General features: G+C 38.0%; 1 protein-coding gene across 6 annotated transcripts in view; it reads right to left on the bottom strand.

Annotated features, from left to right (window-relative positions):
- Positions 1-18,131, bottom strand: part of CTNNA2 (catenin alpha 2) — a 1,142,447-nt gene that overhangs the window by 258,190 nt on the left and 866,126 nt on the right. For all 6 annotated transcript variants that reach the window (XM_059188197.1, XM_059188196.1, XM_059188200.1 and 3 more), the window contains one exon: positions 2,777-2,929. In XM_059188197.1, the coding sequence (XP_059044180.1) occupies positions 2,777-2,929 (153 nt within the window). The remainder of the gene's footprint in view (positions 1-2,776; positions 2,930-18,131) is intronic.

The raw sequence follows: 18,131 nt of genomic DNA, 5'->3' as shown, positions 1-18,131 counted from the left end.
AAAAATAAAAATAATTTTCTACTCATTTTTTGAGGGAAAGCATAATTTAGATATCAACACTTCTGAAGGAGATTAAAGGAGACAAAAAATATGTAATTGTCTCAAAATGTGCAGAAAACTTGTTTGAAACAATTTTATAATCTTAGTGAATGAATAAGAGAGAATTAAATTAAGCAAATAAAAATATCTGTATAAAGTCTACAACAACAATAGAATGAATGGTAACATCAAAATGTTCTCATGGAGTTCTAGAAGTAACAAAAATACTAATTTCCACAATATTATACTTTGGTCCTTGTTAGTGTAATAATGAGAAGGAAAAAAAACAAGGTAAAAGAATTGGAAAAGAAGAACTACAATGATTATAATTCACAGACAGGTCAATTGTATATACAGAACATCCAAAAGGAAACTGTCAAACTTCTGGAATTAGTAGATGAATTATCAAGGTCAATGGATATAAAATCAATATATTTACCAAATTTTTCACATTATAGACATAAACACCAAGGCCCAGAAAGATGTCCATTTCTATACAAGTACTTTCAAAATGAGAAAACTAGTGATTCTCAGTCTAGTGCTCCAGCTTTTTTTAACAGGTATGCATCAGCAATCTAGCACTTGTTTGAAGGACATAAGCTATAGAAATGTTTTTTATTCCAGTCATCTCCAGTCAAACAGAGGCTAATCCCACATTTCAGTCCCTTCATCTCCTAGGCATCAAGACCTTCCAAAATGCTGCTGGCTGTAGTAACCACCTAGGGGTAATGTAGGGAATAACTGAAGGAAGCAATGATTTTCTGAAACACGGAGTTCTGACTGACCTGAGCTGCTGCTTCTGCCACAAGTTCAGGATCAAGTGAATCCTATAGATGGGATGAGGGGATGTAGTAAATGGGTCCAAAGTCTATCACAGGAGAAGGGAGAATGAGGAGACATGAGGGCTACTTTGGGCTCACATTTACACAGGCCATCAAGTTTGAACCACAAGCATTAACTCAAATGAGGCTATATATAGGATTACAGAGTAACACAAACAAGACTGGAAGTAGAGTATGGTTATCACACAACTTTAAACACATGTCCCTTTTTCTGTCCACCATGCCTGTAACACACCATTAATTAATGTTTTCTATAAATTCTGCAATTATCATGTAAACACTGAAGTTACAAAAATGCAATGATCTATCTCAATGTAAATACTACTATTTTTTATATATGAATATTTAAAACTTTTGTAGCATTCATTCAACATTATTTCTTTTCGTCTTCCTCCTCCCCTTCCCACTCTACCCCTCCCCTTTTTATACCTTCTCTTTCTTAAAACAAGGAAGTAGCCAAGGCTTCCAAGGTCAGTCTTGGGAAGACTAGATTCCTCAATTGCCAAGTGAACAGGGACATGTAGGTGGAATGTGAGGAATGACGGAGTGCTTGCCTCGTAGGTGGAGACAGAGCAAGAGACTGCCTTGGTGCCATTAAGTAGGTCTATTTTTAGCTTCAGACTGGTGTTGCCTCAAGACACTGGGGTTATGTAGGGAAGCTCAAGGATTTCATTATTGTGGCCTAGGGTTTTGCACACTCAACTTGATGACTGCTGTCATGGGTAACAATGGCTCAGTTTGTGTCCTAGAGGACCAGGGGCTCCCTCTGGGCTTGCCAGAGGACTTCTGGCTGGCCTGGTGTATTCAGTCCCAGGGGAAACAGCAGTGCTGGAGTAACCAAAGAGCAAGCCAAGTCTGTGCTTAGGCCTTAATTACATCGGAACACAACCTTATCACTTACTCCAAGAAAAACGGAAAGGATTTTACATTTGATATATTTATTCAGTGTTTAATTTTGCCATCTGAAGAAAACAAGAAATAATTTATTTTATTCTTAGCTTGCATTTAAGTTGCCTGTCATTTTGAGTAATTTCATTTTATCCTAAATTAAAGTGGAGATATACCAGAGTTTTGTTGTTGTTTTTAAGTGCTCAGAGCCTGGTCCTAATAACTATTCCCTAAATTTGCCAGGATCTTTTCCCCTTCTAAACTCTTCCTCTGGCACACACACACTTCCTATTTAACATTAAGTTTCTATTAAGTCCCACATCACTAAATCCAACCTTTGCCAAGCTGTTGGTTTTCAGCTCCTAGATATAAGCAGTTTGATTATCATTTCACTTTTATTTTGTTTGTCTTAAATAGTATTTTTTTTAGTATTACATAGCATAATTATGCATTTATAAAACCACTCCCACAGGATTCTCTAATGCACAGAATATATTTAGGACTCTGAACTTGGACTCATCCTACTGCCTCAAGATCCTTCATCAGAAATCCCAGTATCTCTTTGGAGATGCTTTTTTCATAAACACATAATGTGATCAGGTAATCTAGGTTCAGGGCATGGAGGGGAATAAGGAAGAAGAAAAGGGTATAGTGTTGAAACCTCCATTTGGCAATTTTAATTCTATTCCTCAAATGAAAGCTGGCATTCAGCACTCTGGAGCATCCCTTCTATTCCTCCTCTCTCAGCCTCTACCTATTGTTCAGGAAAATTAGGAGATATGTTCCAGAACATGTTTATAGAATTGTGAGATAGAGAAAGGAGAGAATACTGATAAGCTGCCTCTTCTGCAAGGGATAGAATAAGCATCAGAAGGTAAAAGAAAGATAGGTTCCAAGACTATTTCTTGAGGAAAACCACAGAAGGGTTATCTACCGAAATTCCAAGAGCCATATATGGGGATTAAACCCAACAATATATTCTACTCTTTAGGCTTCTCCTTACTCACCTCCACCAGCTTGTTGGCATGCTCACGGAAAACCTGGGCATATTCCTTCACTTCCTTCTCATTCCCACTCTTTGCAGCCTCAATGAGAACTAGCAAAGGGACATTGGTTTCCAAGAAAGAATCAGATATGTGATCCATCACTGCTTTCCGAAGCTGCAGTAAAAACAAAAACAAACACACACAATTAAGGGATAGAAGAATGGTATATTTATGACTCTATTACTCATTTAGCAACATGGATTAAAGTACTGCCTGAGAATAAAAAATTTTTCTAAACCCTGCCCAGTTCTCATTATCCATGGAAATAACATTTCAACTCTTTTTAATTTTCCCAGTGCATATCATATCAAAGGAAAACAAAGAGAGATGACATAGATGCTTCTGAATTAACTGTATTATATGTCAATTTGAAAGTTACATATATGGTCTGTAGCTTTATACATTATAGGCCTGGCCCTTTCCTATCAAAAGTCTATTTTCCTTCTTCATTGGCTCAAATGTCTCCCTTCAGAAAGTTTTGAATCATGATACAGCTCAAAGACACAGGACTCATTTCAAGGCTCTTTAGAAAAAAGAAAAATCTAGGCATCAATCAGCAAGTGTAGAGAACTTTAGATGAAGAGATGGGCCTTGAAGTCCCTCCTAAAACTCACCTTTTTGCAGTAGCCTGCCCTTTCTGCATCCATTGTTTGAATCTGATTTGGTAGAAACATGAAACCTCTTATAATCTCAAAGTGCTATGATGATATAGTTGCAATGCTCCAGAAAGAAGTACTTAGACTTATTCTTCAAGGTAAGTAAAAACGAACGTACCCAAATATCTAATAATGCATAATTGGCATCATTTCCACATTGTTAAAATGGGAAGCAGGGCAGCTACGTGGGGAAAAGAAAAAAGAAACCATACTTGGAAAATCACCTCAGGACTGCTTTGCTCATTATTGTCAGGATGTATAACACAGAGAAAACACCCAAATAAATGTGAGAAGATGGTAAATAATGTGCATGTTTTCCAAATAAGTATACCTATTCAGGAGTATGCAGGCAAATCTTTTGTAGGCTGATACATACATATTTATTGTTGGTCAAAAGAAGGAAGACTTTGAGCAAATCTCAGTTCCTTTTTGTGTTAATTACCATAAAATATGTATGTGTGTATATATAACTTAGCTTGGTTTACCTCTGAATTGGGCTTGATATTTCACTACATAAAATATATAAAGCCTATGCGAAGTTAACATTAGTCAGCTACTTATTTGGCAGCGTGTGTTAAACTACAGCTCAGGAATAATGTGAGCTATTGGTGAGCTCATATATTCCACACACAATGTACCAGACACTCAAGTAAGATCTTTATATATAATATCATTTAATCCCCCAAACAACACCATAAAATAGGCACTATTCTTATACTAGTTTTTCAAATGAAGAAAATGGGACTGAGAAGTGTTAAATAACTTGTCTGCAATCATAGGGTAGTAAGTGGCAGAGCCCCCATAAGAAGGTCTCAAGGGGACAGTGCAGTAAACACTTGAAACTGATCTGCCATGGCTGTCTTCCAGGACAGAGTCCCACATGAAGGAGAAACCATTGGGAGTATAATCAAAATTAAACTTGACAGGGACAACAGAGATAAAAGAAAAAGAAGGCCCAGACGAAGTGGGGGAGAGGAGCAGAAAGCCAGGCTATCTCACCAATCAAGCCACCATATTTCTTAACATCACACAAAAATAATAGAAGTGAGAGCTCTGTGAAGCTAGAATAGCTAAGTGCTTCAAGTCTCTTTCTAAACTTTCAAGGAGACTGGTTTCACATAAAAATGAGCAACTTAAAAAAAAATACCAACTTAAAATACCAACATAAAATTATATGAGTAAAAACTCATATAAAATTATTACAAGAAAAATGAGAATAAAAAAATAGGATACATGAGACACACATCCTAACACACACTGAAAGTATGCCAAAAACATTTACCTATAAAGATTCAAACTGTAAACTATCTCAAATAAATTCAAATATACTAAAAAAAGATATAAAACATGAAAAAAGATATAAATTAGAAAAAGAAAAGATTATAGAATGAGTCATAAAATTTTTTTAAAGATTTTATTTATTCATATGAGATTGAGAGGGAATGAGGAAGCATGAACAAGGGATAGGAAGGGCAGAGGGAGAGAGAAGCAGAGTCCCCACTGAGCAGGAACTCTGACCTGGGGTTGGATTCCAGGACACCAAGATCATGACCTGAGCTGAAGTCAGACGCTTAACTGACTGAGCCACCCAGGTGTCCCTAGATCATGAAATTTAAGAAAAATTTATAAATAAAAGGAAAAAAATCTTAAAAAAAAAAAACTAAAGAATGAATAAATACAATAGCAAATGCCTTAAGATAAGTGGAAAGAGAAAAGAAGGAAAACATTTTAAAATCCAAAAGATGGGCACCTGGGTGATATCATCAGTTAGGCATCAGACTCTTGGTTTTTGGCTCAGATCATGGGCTCTGGTCATGATCTCTGGGTTGTGAGATCCAGTTCCACATTAGACTCTGCTTGAGTTTCTCTCTTCCTCCCCTGTTCTCCCTCTAACTCTCAAATAAATAAATAAATCCTTAAAATAAATAAATAAATCCAAAAGATTTTAAAAATCTTTAAAAATTTGAGGAAAAAGTGACAAATATTGAAGATATATAAAAAAAATTAGTATATGGGTATCGGAGGTCCATGAAAAAGAAAATCAAAACAAGAAAACATAACAAGTACTAAAAATTATAACTCATAAAAACCTTCCTATAATATAAACTACATTCTGAAAGGACATATCATGTACCTGAGAAGACTGAAGCATATTGTCTAGCAAAATAACTGGATTCTAAAAACTAAACGTTGGAGGGAGTTCTTGTGTGTTTAGCAAAATAGAACACATAACTTATAAGGAAAAGGAAATTAGATGATATTCAGACTTTTCAATAGCAAAACTTTATACCAGAAGAAAATGAAATACCTTAATTTAAGACACTTGAGAAAAAAAATGTGAGTTAAAAATTTTATAGCCAGCAAAACTGACTTTGAAGAATATAAGGCATAGACAAAATTTGATCAATGTGCAAGAACTCAGGAAATATTATTCCCATAAGACTTTGTCAGGGAATCTGTTAGAGAAGGAATTTTAACAATCAAAATAACTCCAAAATTATCAATATGAAACTGACAGTGAGCATTAGATATACACTGTTGATAGAACTAAGAATATATGGAGACTCAAAGAGAGAGATGATCATATGAAGTAATTACATGCTCTGACAGTGAAGACATTGTACAACACAATAAAAATGTGAAGTGAAAGGGAAGAGGATATACAAAAATATTTTAACCATTGTATATAGTTTTAATTATAGTGATAATATGAATATTATTGTTCCTAACTATTGTGTTCAAAGGTAGAATAAAACAAATAATTAGGAAGATTTATCTCTTATCTCCTTTGTCCTTGTTAATGAGGAGTATTGGTGTAGAAGAAAGAAGATAAAATACAGAAGGGGTTTAGGAAATACCCTATAATCCTAGATCTGAAGAAATATCAATATGAACACAAGATTTTAAATTAAACACACACTACTTCCTTTTTTTTTTTTTTTTAAAGATTTTATTTATTTATTTGACAGAGAGAGACCACAAGTAGGCAGAGAGGCAGGCAGAGAGAGAGAGAGGAGGAAGCAGGCTCCCCGCTGAGCAGAGAGCCCGATGCGGGACTCGATCCCAGGACCCTGAGATCATGACCTGAGCCGAAGGCAGCGGCGTAACCCACTGAGCCACCCAGGTGCCCCTAAACACACACTACTTCCTAGTTCTATCCAGTGAAAAGGCTTAAAAACAATGGGTAACCCAGTAACAATGAACATTTTGAAATACAGTTTTCCACTAAAACAGACCAGGGCTTCTTGAGGAAATAGTACTCTGAGGCTGAAATACACCAAGAGGACTGAAATATCTTATCATGCCAAATAGCAAAGAGCTATCAAAGACAGCTAGAATCATGAAAAATAACTCAGGAGCCTCCCACTTGGCCAAAGATTAGACAATTTGAATTTCACAAAAAAATCCAGTGGATTGAAACCCATCAAATATATTTAAATACAGAAGTTTATAATGACTAAAACAGGAAAAGAAAAAATTAGCTGGTCACCTTTAAAGGATGACAAGGAACTGATTCATTTCTCTTGAAAGAATCAAGACTATATCTTGCCTTTCCTATATAAAGTTCTTCTTTCTTCTTCATGAAGAAACTGTTTTAAACTTCCTTCACTTAAATGAAAACAGAATGATAGAATACCACCATTTTGCAGCCTTTAATGAATTAAAAAATCAAGGCAATGAACACCAGTGGTTGAAAGTATCACACACACACACACACACACACACACACACAAGACAACCAGACGCTATGTACCTTCTGATGAAATAGCACAATGCCAACTATAGTGTTGTCAAAGGGATCAAACCTGAAATGGGTAGAAGATCCCCCTAGTGATTTACAGAAAATACAGAATAGCATATGGAACTGTACCACACGCATCTAATCAGCCAAATGCAAACTGTGGAAAACTTACAGTACAAGCCATCCGTGTTCTTCAACAGATGGATTATAAGCAAGAGAAAGGGAGGAAAGAGGATGCAGTAGATTAAGAGACTAAAGAGATATATCCCAAAATGTGGGCAAAACTAAACTATACCATCTGATGATGTACATTAGGGTGATTAAACCACAAAGAAACAGAAGGAAGTCAACACTCTAAAAGTCAGGATAATGGTTACTTTTAGAGGGAGACAGGAGGCATAGAAAGGAGTTTTTTTTTTTTTTAAGATTTTTTAATTTATTTGTTTGATAGATAGAGATCACAGGTAGGCAGAGAGAGAGAGAAAGAGGAGGAAGCAGGTTCCCGGCAGAGCAGAGAGCCCAATGTGGGGCTCGATCCCAGGACCCTGGGACCATGACCTGAGCCGAAGGCAGAGGCCTTAACCCACTGAGCCATCCAGGTGCCACTCATAGAAATGAGTTTAAAGAGGCTGGCAAAATCCTATTTACTGACCTGCATAGTAGTTGTGAGCATTCAGATAATAGTAATTAAGAAACTTTATATTCATAGTGTGTGGATTCCTATATCTGTGTTCTTTTTTATAATAAAAAACTTTAAAAAAAGAAACAAACATTTCTAATGTACACTCCTCCCATGTTCTCTGGGTGGAATCCAGATATGACATCCAAGGTGACCTGGGATTCTTTAACTGAAGGCGGACAACCCCTGCTCCAACAATCAATCTGACCCCTTGAATGCATGAAGGAGAGTTTCCCAGTGTTCTATCACTGGCCCAGTATTGTTACATGATTAAGAATGCAATTTTACTGTGTTGGGGCTTTTGCACATTTTGAAGTTCATTAGTTGGTCTACCCTAACTAACTAGAACACATTGAAACAAAATTCCTTTTTACCCCCTTTTCTATTTTTTTTTCTTTTCTTTTCTTTTTTTTTTTTTTTTAAGATTTCATTTATTTATTTGACACAGAGAGAGAGATCACAAGTAGGCAGAGAGGCAGGTAGAGAGAGAGGGGAAAGCGGGTTCGCTGTCTAGCAGAGAGCCCAATGCGGAGCTCTATCCCAGGACTCTGAGATCATGACCTGAGCTGAAGGCAGAGGCTTAACCCACTGAGCCACCCAGGCACCCCATGTTTCCCCCTTTTCCTCTTTCCTGCCCACTCTGGCTTCTTTAAGGCTGCCTTTCCTTCCTCAGATCCTTCCTACTGAAAGGCTGAACCACAGGCCCACATAACTGCCAATTCCTAGGAGAAATGCAAACCTCATGCCCCATCCCAGACCTGCATTTCAGTCAGAATCTGCATATTAATAAGATGCGTAGGTGATTCCACAATAAAGTTTGAGGAGCACTGCCTTAGAAGACCTATCGCATCAGTCAAGTTCTTTGTTGCAAACATTAGAAGCTAATTCTGGCAGATTTAAGCAGAAAGCCTGTTCTGCTAGTTCAAAGAAGGAACAGAATTCAGAAATGTTAGAACACCTTGTGCTTTTGTGATACTAGCTTTTGATTCAAAGTCTTAGGCAAATGCACTTGATTTTTATCTGAGTGAAATATAGACTCAAATCCAGGGTCATATGTCAACAACACCTAGTTGCAAGGGTGACAAAAGAAGGTACTGGGGGAAAGCATTTGTGAAAATGAATATACTGACCATTTGACTTCTTACACCAAAATTCATACAATGAGAAGATCCCCCAAACACAGGAAGGGAATTCCGAGGACGAAATCAAAAGGATGGCCAATAAAGAATAGGTCTGGTAGAACAATAATCCAGTTACTCAAGCATAGGCAGAAGGTGGACAAAATAGATATAGGAGATAATTAAAGATGAAGCATTGTTTATAAGGAACAAGCTCAGAAACTATGAAGTAGGACAGGAACGGAAAGTACACTACAACATTTCCTTTCTATGCCTATGCCAGACATGATTAATCAATCACAGCATTCTTTTATGCTGATCTCAAATACTATTTCATAATCCTCCTCACAACAGGCAGCTCACACTAATCAATCCCATTTCTCCTGCAATGTGAACGCTTTCTTTGCTTAAATTTCTCTGCAAGTTAAGTCTTTTTGCATTTCAGTCTTTCGGCAGAATTATCTGTGTATGTCTGAGCAATCCACTGCCATCCTGACTCTTAGAAATAAAAGTTAACACCTAAGCGTCTAGGCTGGGCTGATGACATTTAACAAATGTCTGACTGTTTAACATCTGTCTTGTCATTTAGACAGGTGTTTAGAAAAATCCTGCTAACCATATTAGCTTCTTCACTAGAATTTTGCAAGCCATACCAACCAAGGTCAAATCTGGGGTAGAGGGTGATTTTACAAGGGCTCAAAACCTTGAAACTTTAAATCTTTCCATGGATGTGGTTCTTTCAGGGCTCTTCATGATTACTGACATATTTGACCATATTTCCCCAAGCTTTGGGGTGTAATTGTTATTAAAAATGAAAAAGCAAAGCAACAAAGTGTCTGGGCCAGGAGCCATCCAGCCTAGGAGGCTTGAGAAAAATTGAGCCTCATTAAGTCAGGCAAATTTTAGCCAGGCTGAAGGTCAATTAAGGTAATCAGTCAGTGCAGTAACCCACAGAAGACCACTTCACTAAACTAAGGTGCCATCCGTGCACACTATTCACTGGTAATGAAGGCACTGTTCATTGTTTGAGCTGGAGGTGGGGGCAGATAGAGAGAGCAGAGGCATATCTGTGATGCTGTTGAAGAGCACTTAGAGAATAACACTGGTTTTACTTGATTTTGTTTCCTTTGTAAGAGAAACACAAAATTCTTTGGTCATTCTATTCATTATCCTGATGGCACTATCTACTATGAAGCAAAATCATTTTAATTGGGATACTAGCTTCTTTACTTAATGGAACCAATTACTTCTAAAAAGAAAAAAACAGAACTGTTATCAGGCTTCATGCTTTTCTCCATGCCCCCCTCTCCCACTCAGGCTGAACTGGATTAATTCAAAACACAGCCATCATCATTAGCAATACCTACGTGCATGGTCCCAACAGCAGACATGTGGTGGTTTAGTTTAGCCCAATAAACAGTTCTTGTCCTCTAGATTTTTCCTCTAGGAGTGCTAATACAGCCAAGACAGAAGTCAGAACATGTCTTAATGGAATAAGAAGCACTGAGGCCAACTTATGTAGTTATAGTGGATTTGCTGTATTAATGACCCCAATTCTTTACTTCTCATACGCACGCCCATTACCATGTAACTGTGCAACGAATGCCCTCTCTGATTTTGGGCTGGGCCAAGTGACATACTTAGGGCCAATAGATGTTGGCTGTCATGATACCTACGGGGGTGGGGGTTGAAAGGCCTATTCACCATGGGGCTTGCTCAGTCTTGTTTGCCTGTCATTTCCTTGAGAAGGACATGCCTGGGCTAGACGTTTGTCTCCCAAGAAGGAAAACAAAAGTGCTGAATAAAACTGAGTCACCTCAATCATCCCCGTGAAGGCCATCTTACGTCAGTCAAGAGCAACTGAGCCCAGACACGTGAGAGGGCCTGACCAAGGTGACTACCCCAGACTAATTAGAAATAAATGTTATTATTCTGTGCCACCGAAATGTTATATGGCACAATAGTAACAAGAGACAACTGATAAAATAATATGCATGTTTAATTAGAATAAGTTTTTGTGTTCACTTAATCATCTTTTTGGGCAGACATCATCAAAATGCATTTCTGATCAATCAGTTAACTAGTTTGGTGTCATTCTAATTCAGTTATTTTACTAGAATCACTAGATTAACAGTAGTCTGCTGTATATGTTTCATGATACAGCCATGCACCATGCTTAAAAATATCACAGCTGCAGTTTCTTACTTGTATAGATTTAACAGATCCCTTAGTTCAAAAGTTGTACTTAAGAGAAGTCATGGGGACTAAGACAAGGAAGGGTGGTTGGTTGGGGCTCATCCTGAGGAATAGGAGCAGACGCTTGGCTCCTTCTGTTGGTTCCTTTTTCTGCCCACACATGGGCCCTGTGATTTGTGGCCCTTTCTTCCTCTACAATAAGCAAGAGCAATTGCTTTTGTTGGAAGAAGCAGGGAAATGTTGCTTTATTATCCAAGGGAATACTGGGATTATTGTGGATCTTCAGGGGTGCCTCAAGCCAGCATGTATACAGCTTCCCTTGGTGCTGGGGAAAAAATGTTAGCGGAACATGGACCCCAAAGTTGCTGAGTGCAGTACAAGGTAGCGAAGGAGAGGTTGGCAGAATGGAGGGTGTATGGAGAAGGCAGAAGTCAACTGCAGCAGTGGGACATGGAGGAAAGGGGTAAGGAGGAGAGCCGTAGAGGACTGGGCGAAATGAGTATTTCATATTTTAAAACTTTATAATGCTTACTTTGTGCTAGACACTATTCTGAATGCTTAGAATAACTTTTCTCTGAAAAGAGCTGGCTATGATTTTCTCCATTTTATAGGTAAAGGAATTGAGGCAATAGAATTCAGTCACTTGCCCACATTCATAGGGCCAATAAATATGTGGCAGTGGCAGAATTTGAACCCAGCCTTGCCTCAGGATCCGTGCTCTAAATTAATACACACAATGTGTGTCTACATTGTGCCGGCTTTACACACATTATTAACCAAAAGCAACGGTATATATGATGGTGGCGTAAAAAATTGCAGGCACACGTGTGATCCTGCTTCCTGATTAATGAGTGAAATGCATAAAGAATTCTGAAAGCCTTCCCCAAGATCATAAGAGCACAAAGAAGAAAACCACAGTAGAGAGAATGAAAGAACAGAACCAGTGGCAGATGAACACCACAAGAGGGAATCAGTGGTCCCTCTCGTTGAGTCCTAATGAATCCCCCCCTCCAGGAGCTGAAAGGGACCTGCTGAATACTCACTAAGAGACTCTGTGACTTCCTGGGGCTTTAGGAGTCTGTAAAAAAAAAAAAAAAGATGGAGGACTCATGGTTCAAGATCTATCTATTGCAAAAACATATTGATGCGTTATGCGTGCTCTATGTAGCTATCTTAACATAACTTATTGGCTACAGTGTTTTAAAACGGTCAGTTGTGAGATTCTCAACAAAGGCTCAAGCCAAGGGAAGTGAGACTCCTCCCAGAAATGACTGGGATCCACTTTGCATGCTCGGAGATGGTAACCATGGTATGTATGACCATCTATAAGCCAGGTGGCAGCAGAGGTTAGCAGAGATCTGCCTTATTAACAGAGAGATCGCTGAAATCCTCACAGGAAATTTAGTCCTGTAACAATCTAGCATTCTAAATTTCATTCTCATTCTTAAGGGTTTTAGAATCAAACCTTATTCATGCCAACTATATCTACCTATTACATAGTCCATAAGCAAAGGGACACCCAAAACTGGGAGCCAAAGCCCTCAGCAGCCAAGACCGGGGCACCTTGAACTTGGTATCATAGGGCAAATGCAAGGACTCATAAATACTGCCTTTATTAGCTCATGGGCCCTGTGATTTGTGGCCCTGATGAACAGGGGCACATTTTTTGACCCCTCCAGTAAACAGGCAATGTAATTCCTCTGTAAATTGACTATTAGAATGGTTTAAATGCCCTTGCCTACAAGCTGAAAGGCATAGTTAACACTTTTTACATAAGCTAGAAGACCAAAATTTAGCTATCAATCAACCAGGGCAGAAAGGAATGACTTGACAAAATCATTTGTTAAGTCTGACAGGAGTCAAGAACACAAGGCTTTCTTCCAACTGTTTAAATGTATGTGTGACAAGGGAATATTAATTGCATAAGACAAGACATTTAAAGGTATTAGCTCAGCACTACCAGTCTATTTAACCCAATTAAGGCTATTCATCAATGTAAATAACGGCGTTTTCCTCAGCAAACCAAAAGGAATGCAGTCGATGGATGGTACCTAATCTCACAATCCACTTCCTTATTTCGCAGGAGGGCACCGTGATGAAAGGACAGACACAGTTTAACTCACAAACTTGAAAAGAAAAATAGACTGTCTCAAATGACCAGAAATTGTCTGCCTACAGGGTGGGACATGAGGAGCGTATGATGTATATCGAGCCACCTTCAAATAGATACTGCAAAGTGTTTTGCACAAAGTCTAAAAACCCACAACCATTTGATGAATATGAAACAGTTCCCTGAAAAAGACAGAACAAGAAAAAATGGCTCTCCCCAGCCAACAAGAATCACAGAAGCTTAAACTTAGACGAGACTTTGAAGACTGCATGTCCAACTTTAATCTCCAATGAGAGGAGATCTCTGTGATTTTTTTTAATGGATAGATGTTAATTCTTTTTTTACTTCAGCTTTATTGAGGTATAACCGACAAATACAATTGTAAGATATTTAAAGTATATAACATGGTGATTTAATTTACATATACATTGTGGAAGGACTCTCTCCCACCTAGCTTATTAACATACTCATTACAGTGCATACTTTTTTTTTTTTTTTTGGTGAGAACATTTCTGTTCTAATCTCTTAGTAAATTTCAATTTTACAATACAGTGTTATCAACTATAGTCATGTTTTACATTAGATTCTCAGACCTTATTCATCTTATAGTGAAAGTTTGTACCCTTTGAACAATCCCCCCCATATGCACTAATCCCCAGCCCCTTGCAACCACTTTTCTGTTTTGTTTTTATGAGTATCTTTTTCTTCAAGATTCCACATATAATTGATAACATGAAGTATCTTTCTCTGCTCAGCTTATTTCATTAGTACAGTGCCCTTAAGGCCCAACCATGTCACAAATGGCAGGATTTCTTTACTTTTCTGTCTGGATAATATTTTATTATATATATTCATTATATATAATACATATTGGTGTATATATATATCATTATACATAGGTAAAGATATTTATTTATTTAATTTTTTTACCGATTCATCTGTTGATATTAGGTTGTTTCCACATCTTGATTACCATGAATAATGAATGCTACAATGAACACGGCAGTACCACTATCTCTTCAATATCGTGCTTTCACTTCTTTTGGAGATACAGTTGACCCATGAACAATGTGGGGGTTAGGGATACCAACACTCCACACAGTCAAAAATTCACATATAACTTATCAATGGAATATTACTCAGCCATAAAAAAAAAAAAGAATGAAATTGGGGCACTGGGTGGCTCAGTGGGCTAAGCCTCTGCCTTCAGCTCAGGTAATAGTCTCAGGATCCTGCGATCGAGCACCATATCGGGCTCTCTGCTTGGCTTGGCGGGGAGCCTGCTTCCCCCCTCTCTCTGCCTGCCTCTCTGCTACTTGTGATTTCTGTCAAATAAATAAATAAATATACCAAAAAAAAAAAAAAAAAAGGAATGAAATCTTGCCATTTGCTAAGACATGGATGGAACTAGAGGGTATTGTGCTAAATGAAATAAGTCAGTCAGAGAAAGATAAATACTGTATGATTTCACTCATATATGGAATTTAAGAAACAAAATAAAAAAGCAAAGGGAAAAAGAAAGAGAGAGAGAAGGTGAGAGAGGCAAACCAAGAAACAGACCCCCCCCTTTTTTTTTTTAAGATTTTATTTATTTGACAGACAGAGATCACAAGTAGGCAGAGAGGCAGGCAGACAGAGAGGAGGAAGCAGGCTCGACACTGAGCAGAGAGCTTGACACAGGGCTCGATCCCAGGACCCTGGGATCATGACCTGAGCCGAAGGCAGAGGCTTTAATCCACTGAGCCACCCAGGTGCCTCAAGAAACAGACTCTTAATTGCATAGAACAAACTGATGGTTACCAGAAGGGAGGAGTGTGGGGGGGATGAGTGAAATAGGTGATAGGGCTTAAGGAGTGCACTTAACTATCATGACGAGTAGACGGTGATATATGGAAGTGTTGAATGACTATATTGTACACCCGAAACTAATACAACACTGTATGTTAATTGGAATTAAAACAAAAACTTTAGAAAATTCAATGACTCCCCTGAAACTTAATCACTAATAACCTATTATTAACTGGAAGCCTTACTGATAATACAAATAGTTGATTAACACATATTTTGTATGTTATATGCATTATATTCTGTATTTTCACAGTGAAATAATAAGCTAGAAAAAAGAAAACGTTATTACGAAAATCATAAGGACAAGAAATACATTTAAAGTTATGGTACTGTGCTATATTATTAAAAATACTCACGTAAGTGGACTTACACAGTCCAAACCCATGTTGGTCAAGGGTAAACTATGTCCAGAAGTGAAATTGCTGGATCATATGGCGATTCCGTCTTCCATTTTCTGAGGAAGCGCCATACTGTTTGCCAAAGTGGGCGGGCACACTAATTTTATATTCCCACCAACAGTGTACAAGAGTTCCCTTTTCTCCATATACTCACCAATATTTGCTATCTCTTATCTTATTGACGATAGCTATTCTAACAAGTCTGAGGTGGTATCTTATTGTGGCTTCCATTTGCATTTCCCTGGTGATATACTGGTGTTAAGCATTATCTCTTGTACCTGTTGGTCACTTGCATGTTTTCTTTGGGAAAATGACTGTTTAGGTTCTCTGCCCATTTAAAAAAAAGTTTTGTGCGTGTTCTACTGAGTTGTATACATTCTTTATATATTTCGGCTATTCACCCATGATCAGATACAGGCTTTGAAAATATCTTCTCCCAGTCAGTAGGTCACCTTTTCATTTTGTTGATGGTTTCCCTTGCTGTGTAGAAGCTTTTTAGTTGGATGTAGCCCCACTTTTTTTTGTTTTTGCTTTTGCTGTCTTTGTTTCTGGTGTCTTATCTAAGGAATCATTGCCATGAATGATATCAAAGAGCTTACCCCCCTTTTTTCCCTAGAAGTTTAATGAATTGAGAAACCCCACTCAAGTCTTTACTTCATTTTGAGTTGGTTTTGGTAAAATGTGTAAGGTAGGAGTCTAGTTTCATTCTTCTGCATGTTGTTGTCCAGTTTTCCTAACACCGGAAACTATCCTTTATTGAAGATATTATCCTCGGGGCACCTAGGTGGCTCAGTTAGTTAAGCATCTGCCTTCGGCTCAGGTCATGATACTAGGGTCCTGGGATAGAGCCCTGCATGGGGCTCCCTGCTTGGCAGAGAGCCTGCTTCTCCCACTCCCTCTGCTTACTGCTCTCCCTACTTGTACTCTCTATCCCTCTATCAAATAAATAAATAATTTTTTTTAAAAAAGATACTCTCCTTTCCCATGCATATTGTTGCCTCTAAATGTTTATTTTTGAAAAACTAATAAAAGCCACTGAATTATTTGTCTTCAATTGTGCATTTCATATCTCAGAAAGGGTATGAAAATTTCTGATCTCAAAGCAGGAAGAAAAAGGATCCAAAACGAAAAATCTACATAAATGTAGTGCCAATGGGGGAAAACTGAGAGCAAATTTACAAAAATATAATGGGGTAGATAGTAATACAATTAGTTCGAGGAGGCAGAAATACTATAATAAGAGTAGTAAGTTCACAGAGAGGAAAAATATGCTTTACCTCTTTGTTACTTTATTCCATTCTCTCTACTCAGTGATTGGTATTAACTCATTCATTCCTGTTACCAGCATTTGAGGAGCTCCTGGTTTACCAAGCACTATGTCTGGCCACGGGCCCAGAGAAAAACAAGACAAGCCATCTACTCTCACTGTTGAAAACTTCTTTACTAATAAGGCTGCAATGATCAACCTGACCATATATATACTTGACTGGCCTCATAAATGATGCTGCTTAGAGGTAAGCGTAAGTTCTTCTGATTAAATGTGTTGGAGACCGGCCTAAGAAACTTGTTATAAAGGTCCAAATTTGCTACATTTCCTTCACATCATATTACTTCAGATTTTTTTCCTCTCAGGTTTTTCTTACATTTTTTTCTCTCAGAAATTCTCCACGCTTCCAACATGACAGACATACTTTCAAATACCCAGTGTGTTAGCCCAGAAGATTTGGCATTTGTCAAAAGGGTAGAATTTCAGGTAACATAGGTAAAGACGGAAAAGACATTTCCGGTATAACTACCTTGCTCAGATCCCTTAGCCCACACTAAAAAGCAGAAGGATTCTCCTGTATATTTGGAAAGTCTACTCAGTGTCAGGGTGCTTATTACCTTTAATAATAATATTGTGCCTGTTTGTTTTTATAGTTCGCTGAGAACTTCTCTAAGCATCATTCCATTTGATCTTCTTTACAGTGTCACGGTGAAGGTAAGAGGTATGGTTTGTGTGGAGAATATCATTTTATTTGTTGTATAGATGAGGAAAGGAAATGGTCCACTGATTGTACAGAGCAAATACCAGAGTCCAGTCTTCAGAAGCCAAGACTGTGCTCTTTTACTTAATTAAGGTCCATGTGTTTATGAACCTGGTTATCCAAATTCAAAAATCCCAACTGGACAAAGGTCATCCTTTTTTCTATCCTTTACTCCCACACCTATTCAACCACTTTCCAGCATTTTCACCCCTCATTCACCACTTACCACAAAAGGGAATCTAAATTTAGATGCCTGGATATTTCAATCTGAGCATGTAGTATCTGTCCTTGATTAGCTGGCATTGGATGGGTGTGAGCTACTTGAATCCAATGTGAGAGAGTCAACAGTTGCATCAGATAAAATGCCCAGCAAGGACCCTTAGGAGGCTTATAAAATGCTGCTCAGTCCCCCACAACTGCATAGGTAATTTGAAGAAACAGTCACTGACTGGATGGCTTTGGGGGCAGATAAACAGCAGAAGCCTACTGGCAATTCATAGACCTATACCCCTGGGGCTAATAATACATTATATGTTTATTTT

This window comes from Mustela lutreola, chromosome 9 (genome assembly GCF_030435805.1).
Source record: "Mustela lutreola isolate mMusLut2 chromosome 9, mMusLut2.pri, whole genome shotgun sequence".
NCBI lineage: Eukaryota > Metazoa > Chordata > Mammalia > Carnivora > Mustelidae > Mustela > Mustela lutreola.
Note: the sequence above shows the minus strand (reverse complement) of the source record. Positions and strands in the feature narration are given on the sequence as shown.